This window comes from Cervus canadensis, chromosome 21 (genome assembly GCF_019320065.1).
Source record: "Cervus canadensis isolate Bull #8, Minnesota chromosome 21, ASM1932006v1, whole genome shotgun sequence".
Lineage (NCBI taxonomy): Eukaryota > Metazoa > Chordata > Mammalia > Artiodactyla > Cervidae > Cervus > Cervus canadensis.
Window position 1 is genome coordinate 40,130,042 of NC_057406.1, and position 16,725 is coordinate 40,146,766.

General features: G+C 39.0%; 1 protein-coding gene across 4 annotated transcripts in view; it reads right to left on the reverse strand.

Annotated features, from left to right (window-relative positions):
- AMN1 (antagonist of mitotic exit network 1 homolog) overlaps positions 1-16,525 on the reverse strand; it is a 77,975-nt gene extending 61,450 nt beyond the window's left edge. Inside the window, exons 1-2 of one of the 4 annotated variants that reach the window (XM_043440814.1) lie at positions 16,358-16,508; positions 13,016-13,076 (exon numbers count right to left, since the gene is read on the reverse strand). Coding sequence is in view for 1 of the 4 variants with exons in the window: in XM_043440812.1 (XP_043296747.1) it covers positions 16,358-16,395 (38 nt within the window). In the remaining 3 variants the exon portion in view is untranslated. Of the gene's footprint in view, positions 1-13,015; positions 13,077-16,357 lie in introns of all 4 variants that reach the window. The other 3 variants (XM_043440815.1, XM_043440812.1, XM_043440813.1) reach the window with 3 other exon arrangements.
- Positions 16,526-16,725: the final 200 nt, after the last annotated feature.

Consider the following 16,725-nt stretch of genomic DNA (forward strand, 5'->3'; position numbering starts at 1 on the left):
GAGACAGAAGACTTGATTCTGCCCACAGAGGTTCAGAGGATCATTTGCATGGAACCCTCAAGGAACCTTAGAATACAGTTCAGAACTAAGAGATAGGAATTAAGCCACATCTTAGGAAAGAAAGGTCAGGCCTTAGGTAACAAAGTCCTTGTTACACTGCGTTCCATGGTAGGTATGAAATAAGATTAATAACTAATATAAATGAATACTTACTATGTGCCAACCACTATTTCATGGAATTTACATGTCCTGGATTTAATCTTCATAGCAGTTCAATAAGGCAGACAATATTACCATGATCTTTCATTTACAGATGAGAAAACTGAAACCCAAACAAGTTATATCATTTGCATAAGACTGTATAACTAGTAGATGTTACATGTATGTATTGAACCCTGGTAGTCTGTTTTCCTAACTTCTACTCTTAACTTACTGTGTCTTTCAGTTCAGTTCAGTTTAGCCACTAAGTCATATCCAACTATTAATGATCCCATAGACTGCAGCATGCCATGCTTCCCTGTCCTTCACCAACTCCCAGAGCTTGATCAAACTCATGTCCATCGAGTCGGTGATGCCATCCAATCATCTCATCCTCTCTCATCCTGCCTTTATCTTTCTGAGCATCAGCATCTTTTCCAATGATGGCTCATTGTTCTTTGCATCAGGTGGCCAAAGTATTGGAGCTTCAGCTTCAGCATCAGTCCTTCCAATGAATATTCAGGCCTGAGTTCCTTTAGGATTGACTGGTTTGATCTCTTTGTTGTCCAAGAGACTCTCAAGAGTCTTCTCCAACACCACAGTTCAAAAGCATCAATTCTTCAGCACTCAACTTTCTTTATAGTCCAACTCTCACATCCATACATGATTACTGGGAAAACCATAGTTTAGAATACACTGACCTTTGTCAGTAAAGGAATGTCTCCGCTTTTTAATATGCTGTCTAGGTTGGTCACAGCTTTTCTCCCAAGGAGCAAGCGTCTTTTCATTTCATGGCTGCAATCACCGTCTGCAGTGATTTCGGAGATCAAGACAATAAAGTCTGTCATTGTTTCCACTGTTTCCCTATCTATTTGCCATAAAGTGATAGGACCAGATGCCATGATCTTAGTTTTCTGAATGCTGAGTTTTAAGCCAGTTTTTTCACTCTCCTTTCACTTTCATCAAGAGGCTCTTTAGTTCCTCTTCACTTTTTGCCATAAGGGTGATATCATCTGCACATCTGAGGTTATTGTTATTTCTCCCAGCAATCCTGATCTCAGCTTGTGTTTCATCCAGTCCAGCATTTCACATGATACACTCTGCATAGAAGTTAAATAAGCAAAGTGACAATATACAGGCTTGACATACTCCTTTCCCAATTGGGATCAGTCCATTGTTCCATGTCTGGTTCTAATTGTTGCTTCTTGACCTGCATACAGATTTATCAGGAGGCAGATAAGGTGGTCTGATATTCCTATCACTTGAAGAATTTTCCACAGTTTGCTGTGATCCACACAGCCAAAGGCTTTAGCATAGTCAATGAAGCAGAAGTAGATGTTCTAGAATTCTCTTGCTTTTTCTATGACGAAATGGATGTTGGCAATTTGATCTCTGCTTCCTCTGACTTTCCTAAATCCAGCTTGAACATCTGGAAGTTCTCAGTTCATGTACTGCTGAAGCCTAGCATGGAGAATTTTGAGCATTACTTTGCTAGTGTGTGAGATGAGTGCAATCGTGCAGTCGTTTGAACATTCTTTGGCATTGCCTTCCTTTGGGATTAGAATGAAAACTGACCTTTTCCAGTCTTATGGCCATTGCTGATTAATCAATATTTGTTGGCATATTAAGTGCAGCATCATCTTTTAGGATTTGAAATAGTTCAGCTGGAATTTTATCACCTCCACTGGTAGTAATGCTTCCTAAGGCCCTCTTGACTTTGCACTTCAGGATGTCTGGCTCTAGGTTAGAGACCACACCATCGTGGTTATCTGGGTCATGAAGATCTGTTTTTGTATAGTTCTGTGTATTTTTGCCACTTCTTTTTAATATGTTCTGTTTCTGTTAAGTCCTTGCCGTTTCTCTCCTTTATTGTGCCCATCGTTGCATGAAATGTTCCCTTGATTTATCTAATTTTCTTGAAGAGATCTCCAGTCTTTCCCATTCTATTGTTTTCCTCTATTTCTTTGTATTGATCACTTAAGAAGGCTTCCTTAATCTCCTTGCTATTCTTTGAAACTCTGCATTCAAATGGATATATCTTTCCTCTTCTCCTTTGTCTTTCAATTCTCTTCTTTTCCCAGCTATTTGTAAGGACTTCTCAGACAACCATTTTGCCTTTTTGCATTTCTTTTTCTTGGGGGTGGTTTTGATCACAGCCTCTGGTACAATCATACAAACTTCTGTCCATAGTTCTTTAGGCACTCTGTCTACCAGATCTAATCTCTTGAATCTATTTGCCACTTCCACATATAATTGTGTAAACTGGGCATTGTTTTCACCTTGCCTCAGCCTCTTCATTCTTTCTGGAGCTATTTCTCCACTCTTCTCCAGTAGCATATTGGGCACCTACTGACCTGGGGAGTTCATCTTTCCATGTCATATCTTTTTGCCTTTTCATACTGTTCATGGGGTTCTCAAGGCAAGAATACTGAAGTAGTTTGCCATCCCCTTTTCCAGTGGACTATGTCTTGTCAGAATTCTCCACCATGACCCATCTGTCTTGGGTGGCCCTACACATCATGGCTCCGTTTCACTGAGTTAGACAGGACTGTGATCCAAGTGATCAGTTTGCTTAGTTTTCTGTAATTGTGGTTTCCATTCTGTCTGCCCTCTGAAGGACAAAGATAAGAGGCTTGTGAAGCTTCCTGATGGGAGGGCCTGGCTGTGGGGGAATATGGGTCTTGCTCTGATGGCCCATGCTCAATAAATCTTTAATCCAATTTTCTGTTGATGGGTGGAGCTGTGTTTCCTCCCTGTAGTTTGGTCTTAGGCCAAACTGTGGTATGGGGTTGGTGACCTTCTTCAAAAGGGCTTATGCCAGGACTGTTGTATTTAGTGCTCCTTACCCCATGGCCGGCCACTGTCGATCCACGCCTCCCCCAGAGACTCCTGGACACTCACAGGGAAGTTTGGCTCAGTCTTTATTGGGGTCACTGCTCCTTTCTTCTGGGTCCTGGTGCACACAGGTTTTGTTTGTGCCCTCCAAGAGTGTTGCCCCAGTCCTATGGAAGTTCTGTAATCAAATCCCACTGGCCTTCAAAGTGAAATTCCCTAGGGGTTCTCAGTCCTTTTACTGGATCCCCAGGTTGGGAAATATGTTGTGGCCCTAGAACTTTTGCAACAGCGCGAGAAATTCTTTGGTATAATTGTTCTGCTCAGTGGGTCTATGGTGGGGCTTACACGCCACCCCTCCCAGGTCTGCTGCAGCCAGAGTCCCTGTCCTCACAGCAGGCCACTGCTGATCCATGCCCCCACAGGAGACAAACACTGAAAGGCAGGTCTGGCTCAATCTCTTGTGGGGTCCCTGGGTCCTGGTGTGCATAATGTTTTGTTTGAGCCCTCCGAGATTCTCTGGTGGGTATGGGGTTTGATTCAAAACACAATTTCACCCCTCCTACTGTCTTGTCGGGGCTTATCCTTTGCCCTTGGACATGCGGTATCTTTTTTTGGTGGGATCCAACATTCTCCTGTCAATGGTTATCCAGCTATTAGTTGCAACTTTGGAGTTCTCATAGGAGAAGATGAGTGCACGTCTTTCTACTCCGCCATCTTTCTGGTAACTTTTGCTTATCAAGTTCTTTGCTTTCCTTGAATTTGACTGCAGCTGTTTTGACTTGTGGATTTATTTGTACAGGTTTTGTCTTACTCTTGGCTTTTTTTCACTTTTGTGAAGCCTGAGGCTGACGCCATGGACAAAGGTTGAGGTGTCGGTGGGTGGAGAAGACCTCTGCGGCCTCCATGGGCCTTGGGAAACCTCTGAAGTACCCCAAGAACCCTTTGAGGTGCCATGGCTGCTCAGCTTTCTCAGATGCTGAACCACTCTGTCTTTACTGACAGAAAAGATATTCTGTTCGGATGAAGTATAAAAACTATGCCAAGAATTAAACCAAGATACTTTATTCAGGACTCTATACAAGTCTGAGTCTACATAAAGGAGAATCAACAGATTTCTCTTTTATGAAAAGTGATTGTGGATTGAGGGTCAGAAGTTTATGAGATATAACATAAATGCCAAATCTTATTCTTTTAGAAGGCATTTGGTAGATTAAAGCAATTGTTCTTCTCAGTCTTTTTTTGTGGCAATATTAATAGAGTGAAAGTTCCTGGAGATAAACAACTGCCTTTATAACTGCAATTTCCAGCACAATTTCTGGTGTGAAATAATTAATAATAACAATAACTAGCATTCAGTAGTATATATTACTTGCTAGTATTAAAATAAAATGGAATCTAAGCTTGAAAATCCTCCAAGAAAACAAAACCAGTTATGCTACATAAGTGAAACTTTAGATTATTTCATGAACTTAAGCAAAAGCTAACTTAGGCTATTTCTTGTATTTGCTTTTGATAACAATAGGCAAAACATATCATCTTCCAAAACAGTATAAGATAAACATTTTTAACCAAATTCTTGTCATCTGTAAACTTCCACTGTAATAACCAATCATTGTAAATATTAAATGACTTCCTCATTCTTGCTTTATAAACATCCTGTAACTACATAACTCTGAACTTCTAACCACTTTCAGTTTGAAGTCTCTGTTCATGGATAGCTTCTTCTTCATTCAAAAAAATATTCATAACAAATAAATCTCTCTTTATTTTCTTTTGACAGTTTTTGGTGTCAGAAGTGAGACCTATAGACAACCCCTGATTAGTCAAGAGCCTGGTGAGTAAACAAGCACCAGTACTAATAGAGTTCATTATGCTCACTATTTTCTCATTGACCATGGAGTTTCATGGTAAATCTCTCTTGGATCCAAGCATCACTCCCTTTTGTGTTGAGCTCTCCAATTTTACTAAGAATTGTTGCTGAAACTTTTTGGTAAGTACCTGACTCTATTCAAAAAGTGCGGGGTGGGGAGGAGTAATCCCCTGGTTTCAGAACAGCTTTCAAAAACAGGACCCCTCAGAGTTAAGATGTCCTAGAGAATCTAAGGTGAAGATGGGTTCTACCTGGTCCAAATCACAGACCAAGATTTTGAGACTTTTTGAAAAAATGAGTGAACTCTATGAAGGATAACTGGATTTGCAGTGGCCACTTTGGGGAATCTTTAATTTAGATATAACAGCCTACCTTAGTGACATCCTTAAAAAAAGAATATCCCAAACTTTTCAGAGACAGTGGTAGGCAAAAACTTCTAAAAAACAAAATGACACCAAAAATAGCTTCCCTAAAAGAATCCTTATGGCACACAAACAGAAAAATTTTGGTAAAACAAACTCTGGCCATAAGCAGGTAACCTTAATTTATTCCATCTGTCAGAAACAATTTGGATTCAGCTATTTAAAAAAAAATTTTTTTAAGCTTTATATTATTGTACCTGACGCATGGCTAAAATTTTAAAATGAAAGTTATATGATCTCTGTGTCTATTTATGCATATAGATGCATTATACACAAATTCATGTATGTTATATGAAAATTTTTAAAGAGCTCTATTTAATCTTCTTAAAGGAAAATAAGCACTTATATAAATTATAGAGACTAACCCACATGTTTTTCAAGTTTGAATAATCTGGAATAAACTTTACTAAATAAAAGCCAACTTAAATGTGTTGCTTTAATAAAACAGGCTTGTCCTCAGGGTTCTCGATATTAAATATAATGTGAACACACAACCATGTCTACCTAGGTTTAATAGTCAAAGAAGTTTGTGCTATTTCTATGCTACAAGATTTGTCAGCAAGAAAAACAATATAAGATGATTATTAGTTGTTTAATGTTTAAGGCCAAGTATATTTATTAAAAACAAGTAGATTAAATAGATGTAAGATAAAAATCTATACTAAGTTAAATTAAATGATGGATACTCATTACCTAGCATAGCTTTTCTAGACCGCTTCTAAATATGATAATATACTGAAACATTAATTTTTACCTACTTTTGGCTTTTTAATTTTTACAATTGCTTATTTTTTAATTTTTAAAAAAATATTTATTATTATTATTTTATTTTTAGTTATGTTGGATCTTAGTTGCAATACTTGGGATCTTGCTTGTGGCACAAAGGCTCTTCATTGTAGTATGAGGGCTTCTCTCTAGTTGTGGTATGCGGGCTCAATAGTTGTGGCATGCAGAATTAATTGCCCTGCAGCACGTGGACTCTTAGTTTCCCAACCAGGGATTGAACTCGAGTCCCCTGCACTGGGAGGCTGGTTCTTAACCACTGGACAACCAAAGAAGTTCCTACTGAGGTTTAGTAATAAACACGCCTCTTGCAGATTAAAAAATTACACTATAGAAAATATGGACAGGCCAGTTATGAATTTGAATTAAATTGAATCAGTAATTTAAAAATCTCCCAACAAACAAAACTTCAGGACCAGATGGCTTTATAAGTGAATTCTACCAAACATTTAGGAAAAAAGTTAACAGCTGTCCTTCCCAAATTAATCCAAAAAAATTGCAGACCAAGGAACACGTCCAAACTCATTCTGTGAGTGAATATCATCAATCTGATACCCAAACCAGAGAAAGATATCACAAAAAAGAAAATTACAGGCCAATATCACCGATGAACATAAACGTGAAAATCCTCATCAAAATATTAGCAAGCTGAATTCAATAGTACATTAAAAGAGTCATATACTATGATCAAGGGGGGTTTATTCCAGGGATGGAATGAATCAATCTCATCCTTGAATAGTTCAATATCCACAAAGAAATCAATGTATTATACCACATTAACATATTGAAGAAAAATATCATCATCTCAATAGATGTAGAAAAACTTTTGACAAAATTCAACATCTAGTTATGATAAAAACTCTCAACAAAGTTGGTATAGAAGTAATGTACCTTAACATAATAAAGGCCATATATGTCAAGCCTACATCTAACATCATACCAGTGAAAAGTTGAAGGCATTTCCTCTAAGACAAGGAACAAGACAAAGATACCCACCCTCACCAATTCTAGTCAACATAGTATTGTAAGCCACAGCAATCAGAAAAGAAAAACAAATAAAAGGAATCAAGATAAGAAAGGAAGAATTAAAACCATCACTGTTTGCAGATGACATGATACTACACATAGAAAATCCAAAAACCACCATCTAAAAAACCATAATTGATCAATGAATTCAGTAAACTTGCAGGATAAAATATACAGAAATCTGTTGCATTTCTGTATATTAACAATGAACTATCAGACAGAGGAATTAAAAAAACAATCCCATGTTCAACTACATCAAAAAGAATAAAGTACCTAGGAATAAATATAACTAAGGAGGTAAAAGATCAGTACTCAGAAAACTATAAAGCACTGATGAAAGAAATTGAAGATGATACAAATAGATGAAAAGATACACTGTGTTCATGAACTGAAAGAATTAATATTGTTGCAATGATCATACTACTCAAGGCCATCTATAGATTCTATGCAATCCCTATCAAAACACCACTGGCATTTTTCAGAGAACTAGAAAAAATAATCTGACAATTTGTATGGAAACACAAAAGACCCCCCAACAGCCAAAACAATCTTGAGTAAGAAGGACACAGATGGAAGTATCATGCTTCCTGATTTCACACTGTACTACAAATCTACAGAAATCAAAACAGTATTGTACTGGCACAAAAACAGACACATTAGGTTAAATGGAGCAGAAGATAAAGTCCAGAAATAAACATTTTTGGTCAGTTAAACTATGACATAGGGGCAAGAATATACAGTGAGGAAAAGATTCTCTTCAATAATCGTTGCTGGGAAAATTGAACAGTTACATTTAAAGAAGTAAAATCAGAACATTTTCTCATACCATATATAAAAATAAACTCAAACTGGATTAAAGACTTCAATGAAAGGCCTGAAACCATAAGAATTCTAGAATAAAACATAAGTAGTTAAGCTCTCTGACACTGGTCCTAGCAATACTTGTAGGGTTATGTCTCCTCAGGCAAGGGAAACAAAAGCAAACATAAACAAATGAGACTAAATTAAACTAAAAAGGTTTTGCAAAGTGAAGGAAACTATCAACAAAACAAAAGGCCACCTAGTGAATATAAAGATATTTGCAAACAATATATCTGATAAGGGGTTAACATCCAAAATATACAAAGAATTCATACATCTCAACATTAAAAAACAAACAACTTAAAAAATGAGCAGAGGACCAGAATGGATTATTTCCAAAGAAGACACACAGGTGGCCAAGAGGCATGTGAAGAGACGATTGCTTCACTAATCATCAAGGAAATACAAATCAAAACCATGAGATATCAACTCACACCTGTTAGAATGGGCATTATCAAAAAGAGAAGTAACAAGTGCTGACAAAGATGTGAAGAAAACGGAAGTCATGTGCACTGCTGATGAGAATGTAAATTGGTGCAGCAACTATGGAAAACAGTATGGAGATTCCTCAAAATATTAAAAATAGAACCACCATATGATCCAGCAATTCCACTCCTAAGTATTTATCTTTAGAAAACAAAAACTAATTTTAAAAGATATATACTATACTATATTCAATGCAGCATTACTTATAATAAAGATATGGATGCAACCTAAGCACCCATCAAGAGATGATAATGTGAAATATATTGCAAAATGGAATATTACTCAGCCATTAAAAAGAATGAAATATAGCCATTTGCAACAATATAAATGGGCCTAGAAGGCATGATGCTTAAGTGAGATAAGTCAGACAGAGAAAGACAAATACTATGTACTTTCACTTATATGTGAAATCTAAAAAACAAAACTGAACATAACAAAACAGATATAGCTACAGATATAGAGAACAAACAGATGGCTGCCAGAGGGGAGGGGATGGGGTGAGGAAAAAATAGATGAGGGGGATTAAGAGGTACAAACTTCTAGTTGCAAAATAAATGAGTCATGGGTATGAAATATACAGTGTATAGAATACAATCAATAACTATAAAATATCTTTATATGGTGAGATCATGTAACTAGGTTTATTGCGATTATTACTTTGAAATGTGTAGAAATATTGAATCACTATTGTGTATAACAGGAACTAATATAGTGTTGTAGGACAATTATACTTTAAAAACAAAAAACAAATTCATAGAAAGATATCAGATTTGTGATTACCAGAGGCTGGGGGAATTGGATGAAGGCATTAAAAGATACAAACTTGCAGTTATAGGATAAATAGGTGCTAGGGATGGAATGCACAACATGACAAATACAGTTAACACTGTATGTCACGTATAAAAGTTGTTATGAGAATAATTCCTAAGAGTTCTCATCATGAGAAAAACCTTCTTTTTTTCTATTTTATTTTGTATCTATATAAGATGATGGATGTTCACTGAACTTAACTGTATATGTCAGTCAAGTCATTATGCAGTATATTTCAAACTTACACAGTGCTGCATGTCAATTATTTCTCAAAGAAACTGTGAGAAAAAGTTGTACTGTAAAAAAACATGTCTCTAAAAGTATGTTTTGTAATTATGTATTCATGAATTTGCTAATCTACTACAGGATGCTGCTATATGACAGTTCAACAACTGCATGCTTCTGAGTTTCCACTGGAAAATAAATGTTAATAAAAGTTAAATTTAATAATCAATATATAAAAATAAATACTAGAAACAAAAATGAAAGAAAACAACTTTGTATACAAGGTATGAGGGAGAAATGGGATGTATTTCTATATGAAAACGATCAGTTGTGTCCAACTCGTTGAAACCCCACTGATGTTGGCCTGCCAGGCTCCTCTGTCCATGGAATTCTTCGAGCCAGAAAACTGGAGTGGGTAGCTGCTTCCTTCTCCAGCGGATCTTCCTGACCAAGGAATCAAACCCAGGTCTCCTGCACTGCAGGTGGATTCTTTACCAATGGAGCCACCAGGGAAGCCCCAAAATCCTGGAGTGGGTAGCCTCTCCCTTCTCCAGGGGATCTTCCTGACCCAGGAATTGAACTGGGGTCTCCCCATCACAGGTGCATTCTTTACCAACTGAGCTATCAGGGAAGAATATGTAAAGAATATAGGTTGTGTTTTTGTTATGGAAAGAAAGGGAGTAATTATATACAGTAACTTTGTAAAGTAAAATTACTGATTATTCCAAAATGAAAAAAAGGACTAATACAAAGTCTAAATGAATACAGAAAGTTGCTTGTTTATAAATTTTATGTTAAAAGGTCAAATTTAGCTAAACATAAATAGATTTATTTATAAGGGTTTTTAAAATGAGCTCAGTAATAAACTGATACAAATTAGAGGTTCCCTGCCCCCCGTGTTAAAAAGTTTTAGATTACTTGTCTGCTCTTAATATTATAAAAGGTTTTTCTTTACCTTTTGTGTAATCTATCTAGAAACTAAAGATTCTGTGTCTTAGCAAAATAATTTCCTATGCTTCATGTTATCTTTATCAGGTATGTAATTAGTTAGGAAAACTGAACCTTTGCAACATTACAAGAGGTAAGGCTTTTTGGCTTTATTTTTAAAAATTATTTATTTACACTAATTTTTGTCTGAATTTTCATACTGTTCGTGGGGTTCATGGGGTTCTCTAAAGAGCCTCTTGATGAAAATAAAAGAGGAGAGTGAAAAAGTTGGCTTAAAACTCAATGTTCAAAAAACTAAGATCAAGGCATCTGGTCCCATCACTTCATGGCAAGTAGATGGGGAAACAATGGAAACAGTGACAGACTTTATTTTCTTGGGTTCCAAAATCACTGCAGATGATGACTGCAGCCATAAAATTAAAAGACGCTTGCTCCTTGGAAGAAAAGCTAAGACCAACCTAGACAGCATAATCAAAAGCAGAGACATTACTTTGCCAACAAAGGTCCATCTAGCCAAAGCTATGGTTTTTCCAGTAGTCCTGTATGGCATGTGAGAGTTGGACCATAAAGAAGGCTGAGCGCAGAAGAATTGATGCTTTTCAACTGTGGTGTTGGAGAAGACTCATGAGAATCCCTTGGACTGCAAGGAGATCAAACCAGTCAATCCTAAAGGAAACGAATCCTGATTACTCATTATAAGGACTGATGCTGAAGCTGAAGCTCCAATACTTTGGCCACCTGATGCAGAGAGCCAACTCACTGGAAAAGACCCTGATGCTGGGAAAGATTGAAGGCGGGAGGAGAAGGGGACAACAGAGGATGAGATGGTTGGATGGCATCACCGACTCGATGGATATGAGTTTGAACAAGCTCTGGGAATTGCTGATGGACTTCAGGGAAGCCTGGTGTGCTACAGTCCATGGGTTGCAAAGAGTCGGACACAACTGAGTGACTGAACAACAGCAATATGTCATTAATATGTGTTCCAGAAATTGCATGAAATTCTTAGAAATCTGACACATCCTAGTATAATATTATCAGTCATCTTAAAATATCGTTTGTCATAGAAATAGCTGAATTTATCTGACAATTTCATCATTTTTTTAACAGGGAACTCTCATCAGATCTTTAACCATGGCTATTTTTAAGTCTTTTGTCATTCACAGAGAGTTATTGTTCTACTCTCAATTCTTCTCAGAAAGTATTTACAATCAACTATAGCCCAGAATGCTTTGTCTTTGTGGAGATTCACAGAAAGGACCCTGACAAGTACTCTAGAATATAGCTTTCTAATAACTTTAAGATCACAACAGTAAACTGAGTAAGAATTTCTAGAACTCTAATGGAGAAACTGCTTAATTCATAAAACTGCTAACCCAAGATTAGGGAAAATAAAGTTTAATTCCAAGGAACCAAATGAACTGATCAAAATAACTAACTTTTATGACTTTCCTTGAAACACTGTTGGTTCTTAATGCTTGTTTTCCAGATTTAAAAATCTTTTTTTCCCTCTCCTTCTAAGTTATCTAAACCTAAAACAATTTGGTATACTTTTGTAAACAAAAATGAAACATTTTTCTTTTTCTCCTTATCTGATTCCTTCAGAATTAAAACAAATTTTAAAAAACCCTGTTATTGAGTATTCCTATTTTCATGGCAATAGATATTTGCATAAATTCAATAAGAATTTGTTCTCCCTGTAATAGGACATAACTGCTAAGTCCTTGACTTGGCTTCTTAGCATAAAGAGGCTTTTAAAGATGTAACCTGAGTTTCCTTGTTAAGTCAGTTTTAAGTATCTACAGTTGACTTTAAAATATATATATATTTGTTTGTTCATTTTTGGCTGTGACGGGTCTTAGTTGTTGCATGAGGGATCGTTTGTTGCCACACAGGCTCCAGAGATAGCGGGCTCTGCAGCTGTGGTACATGGGGGCTTATTGGCCCTAGGGCCTGTGGGATCTTAGTTCCTGACCAGGGATCGGATCTGGGTCCACTATATTGGAAGGTGGATTCTTAACCACTGGACCACCAGAGAAGTCCCTAAAGTTTACTCTATAGAGTCAATAAAGGCCCTTGGATATTACCAAAGCTTTGATTGGAATATCATATTTGAGAATGCACATAAAATCTATTCTTGCTGTACTTCTGTAAATAACAAGTCAAGTTTAAAGAGATTAGACTTATTTTACAAACAAATTACTTACTATGATTATCTTTGGTAAAAATGACTATAGAGAGAAAAAGTATGTTTAAACAGAAATTTTTGGCATACCCATAATCAAATTCTAGTCCTGCTTATTTTCTTTGGGGTTTTGTTTCTAACTGTAAACTAGACTGGATCCTGAACTCTTATGGTTTTCTCTAACATCTGGCTACAACTCTCCAAACAAATATTTTCAATTTTCTCCCACCATTCTGACTTGAAATTAAAACTAAAACTGTTCTTTTCCTCAAACCCTACAAGATAAAGCTATAGGTCTTGATATAGACTTCAGAGAATTCACCACAATGGATCAGGTACAGACAAAAAACCAACCTTCATACTTACTTCTATATAGGCCACTGAGACCTCAGCAGAACACCTGATGACATCATCACTGACATTCAAACTGCAAACCAGGAAAATCTATCAGTTTAAAACTGCCATCTTCATTCCACCATCTAAAAATCTAAGCTCAGCTCCCCAAATTTTCTTGACTGGCTGCTCTCTAGACTCAACAACTGCATTTATACTTTGTTCCAACTAATCTTTAATCTTTGCCTTTCTTTTGTTTCCATAGCAATACTTATTAAATAACTGATTGCTTACACCATATAAAAGCTTACTTACATGGAAGCTTACCTATCACACTTCCTCCTAAAATAAGGCATCTTCATGTTAATCCCATCCTAAGTAACCATGACAAAGTTCAGTACTATAAGACACTAATGTAATATTGAAAGGCTTATTTCCACCAGGTCCATAAAGCTTTCTGTGGTTTGCTTCTAAAACAAGACAATGCCTCATATATTAAAACCTAGAAACTCAGTTTATTGGAAAAGACACCAACAAAAAACTGCACTTAAATCTCACTAGGGGAGACCTTATCCTCTGCGAAATCTCTATAATCACAGCAAGACTCTAGAAATTGTTTAGCCAGAGTTATTTTAGACAACTGCATAGCCTTAGACACCCTGACTACCCAAGATGGAGGTGTATGTACTATTATGAGAGAGCAAGATGAGCACAGCCCTTAGCAGGCAGCCGTTGCTGTGCCTCACTACTCTGCACCCTGTTACTAGGCAACAGGTCTTGCACAGTCATTGCTCAGTGCCTCAGTGGGCCCTGCCCACAAGTAACTGTCAGTGAGGGACCATTAGGGAAGTGATTTACCCAAGGGTCATTGGTGTGGTGGTCATTAGGTGGAGAGTGAGGTAAGAGGTAGATTTAAGCCTTCTCCTGGAGGCCTTCCCGCTCACTCAGCGTTGGCCCAGCGGGTGAGCTGGAGCGCCCAGGGAACACGCTAAGAACTATGTTCTTCTATAGGGCTCCAGAGCCCTTACTAAGGCCCTCCACTAGCCTTGGCCCAGGCCTTGAACCTGGTCTCCCCATCTGGGTGGCTTGAGGAGACTGAGGGCCAGTTGGATTGGGTGCCTGGCTCCCTCAGAGATGACATTTGGGCAGGATGTGGGAACCTGGCCCTGAGAGAGCTGCCAACTGAGATCTGCCTCCTATTAGCCAGGACTGGGCTCTTGGAGGGTAAAAGTTATGCCTTGGGACCTTGCCCTTTCTTGTCAAGACACAGAATAACATTCATTTGGTAGAGATTTACAGGAGTGTTGTTACCTGACCATGACCTGACCTCAAGAGCAAAGGATCTTACACAAGAAGTTTGTAACAACTAACCACGCCCCTCCCTCACCTTTTACTTTTTAAAAAAAAAAAAAAAAAATCACTCCGTCATCCTGAAGGCACAGCCTAGGCATCTCGATCGTTCGTCGTAGACCACGCGCCGACCAGGCACAGACAGGAAGAGGCCGCGCACCGCGGGCTGAGGCCTTTAACTCTCACCTTTTACTTTTAAAGGGGCTTGCTGAAAGCTTTCAGTAACTTCGGGTTTCTTAGGGCATGAACCACCTATCTCCTTGTATGAATCTGTAATAAATCTCTGTTTCAAACTCTAATGTTTTAGTATTAATGCGCCTCACTGGGCACACGGACTTGTGATTCGTTAACAGCATAACTGGTTAAAAAAAAAGATCCGAAAGACTAGATGCCAATCTTTTATCAAACAGGCAACACTTCTGAAACACGGGTTCAATCCCTGAATCAGGAAGATCTCCTGCAAAAGGAAATGCCAACCCATTCCAGTATTCTTGCCTGGAGAATCCCATGTACAGTGGACCCTGGCAGGCTACAGTCCATAGGCTCGCAAAGAATCGGATATGACTTAGGTGACTTAACACACACATGCTTCTCTTGATTATTTAGTTGGAAATCTCTGCTCTGGAGAATCCTTTTCAATACTTGGCTGTTATTCTCCTGATAGTCATCATATTAGCCTCCTTAATGCAGTGTATCCTCTCTAGAGTTCTAAATGTCTTCAGTGGCTACTCACACATCAAATGTTATCCATTAGTGTTAGACAACTGGAAGAACAAAAAGATCCTACTGCCAGTGTCCAGGGTGACTCTGCAACTGCTGGTAAGGGCAACTACAAGACCATTCATCCCAGGGCCTACATTGAAGGAGTAGTGAGAGTAACACTATATTGGTTCACTCTCAGCTTGCTGAGAGAATGACTGAAAGTCGGGGATTTTTTTAAAATAAAATAAATCGAGACCAGGCTTGAAAAATCCCTCAAGGTGACCAAACCAGTTAAGTCACATAACCAAAACCAAATCTAGTTTATATCATGAACATAAGTGAAACTTATTTCCTGTAAATGCCTCTGACAATCAACTTAAATCGTCTTCCTAAAATAGCCTAAAGTAATCAATTTTAACCAATCTCCTACCATCTGTAAACTCCTAATGTCATAAACCATTGCAAAGGTTAAAGAACTTCCTTATGCTCACTTTATAAGCCATCCTATAATGACATGCCTATAAAATATTCATATCAAGTTAAGCTTTCTGCAATTTCTTTTAATACTAGGCAGTTACAGGCCATAGCGTTACCGGGAGGCATAAATTTAACACACTTAAATCCTTAGAAGACTACTTAGTATTAAAAGAAATTGCAGAGAGCTTAACTTGATATGAATATTTCACAGGCATGGAAAATCCCTATGGACAGAGGAGCCTGGCTGGCTACAGTCCGTGTGGTCGTAGAGTCAGACACGACCGAGCGACTAAGCACAGCACATAACGCCATGAGATAGGTACTGTTATTATACTAATTTTGTAGATCAATAACTCGGGCACAGTAAGGTTAAGCTACTCTCCCATAGTCATACAGCTGGAGAACGGCAGACGCGGGAGCTGAACCCAGCAAGCGCAATCAGGGATTTAAGCGCTGTGTCAAAGAATCAATAACTACCCCCATCACAGTAACTGGCTGTAACTCTGCTGAAGGCTTTTGAGAGCCCCATCCAGTGTTTTGTTTTATTTTACTACGGCTTTAGCTCCCGTCAGAGACAGGCCACTGCCAGGAATCGCCTGGGCGAGGAGCTGTCAAGGCTGAGTTCGGACACCTATCGGGGGTCAGAGGGGCAAGCCTGCCGGGCAGCCCACTTGGCACGATTGTCCTCAGCCAGGACAGGACAAATCACGAACCCAGGAGCAGAAACAGCCTGTGGACCTCCTCGATGGAAGGCAGGAAGGGGGCGGGGATGGGGTGCCCTGAGGGGTGGCGGGCGCGGGCTGTGCCGGGGCGGGGCGAGAGGAAGGCGGGCCGGGGCGGACTCACAGATCCAGGAGCTGACTGACCCGCTGGGGGCTGGGCATCGCGGCCGCCCTTCGGAGCCTCTTCCGCGGTCCCGGGGCCGCGGAGATTCAGCCAGAGACCGTCTGTCAACTCCCGCCTCCAGCGCGACGCGTAGTCCCTCGTGACGTCACCCGCCTCTTCCGGTGACCAGGCGCCGGCGCGCTCGCGACTACAGAGGGATGGCGTAGCCCCCTCGGGGCGGAACCCTGCACGCTGCGCCGGAGCGACAGTGTGATAAACTAGAGAGAAGTCTTGGGCTCTGAGAAGGACTGCGGGAGTTGTCATTCTGCAGTCCCTCCGGCGCGGCTCGGGCGGTTTCCCTGGTGGGCTAGCCAGGCGCCGGACCTCTC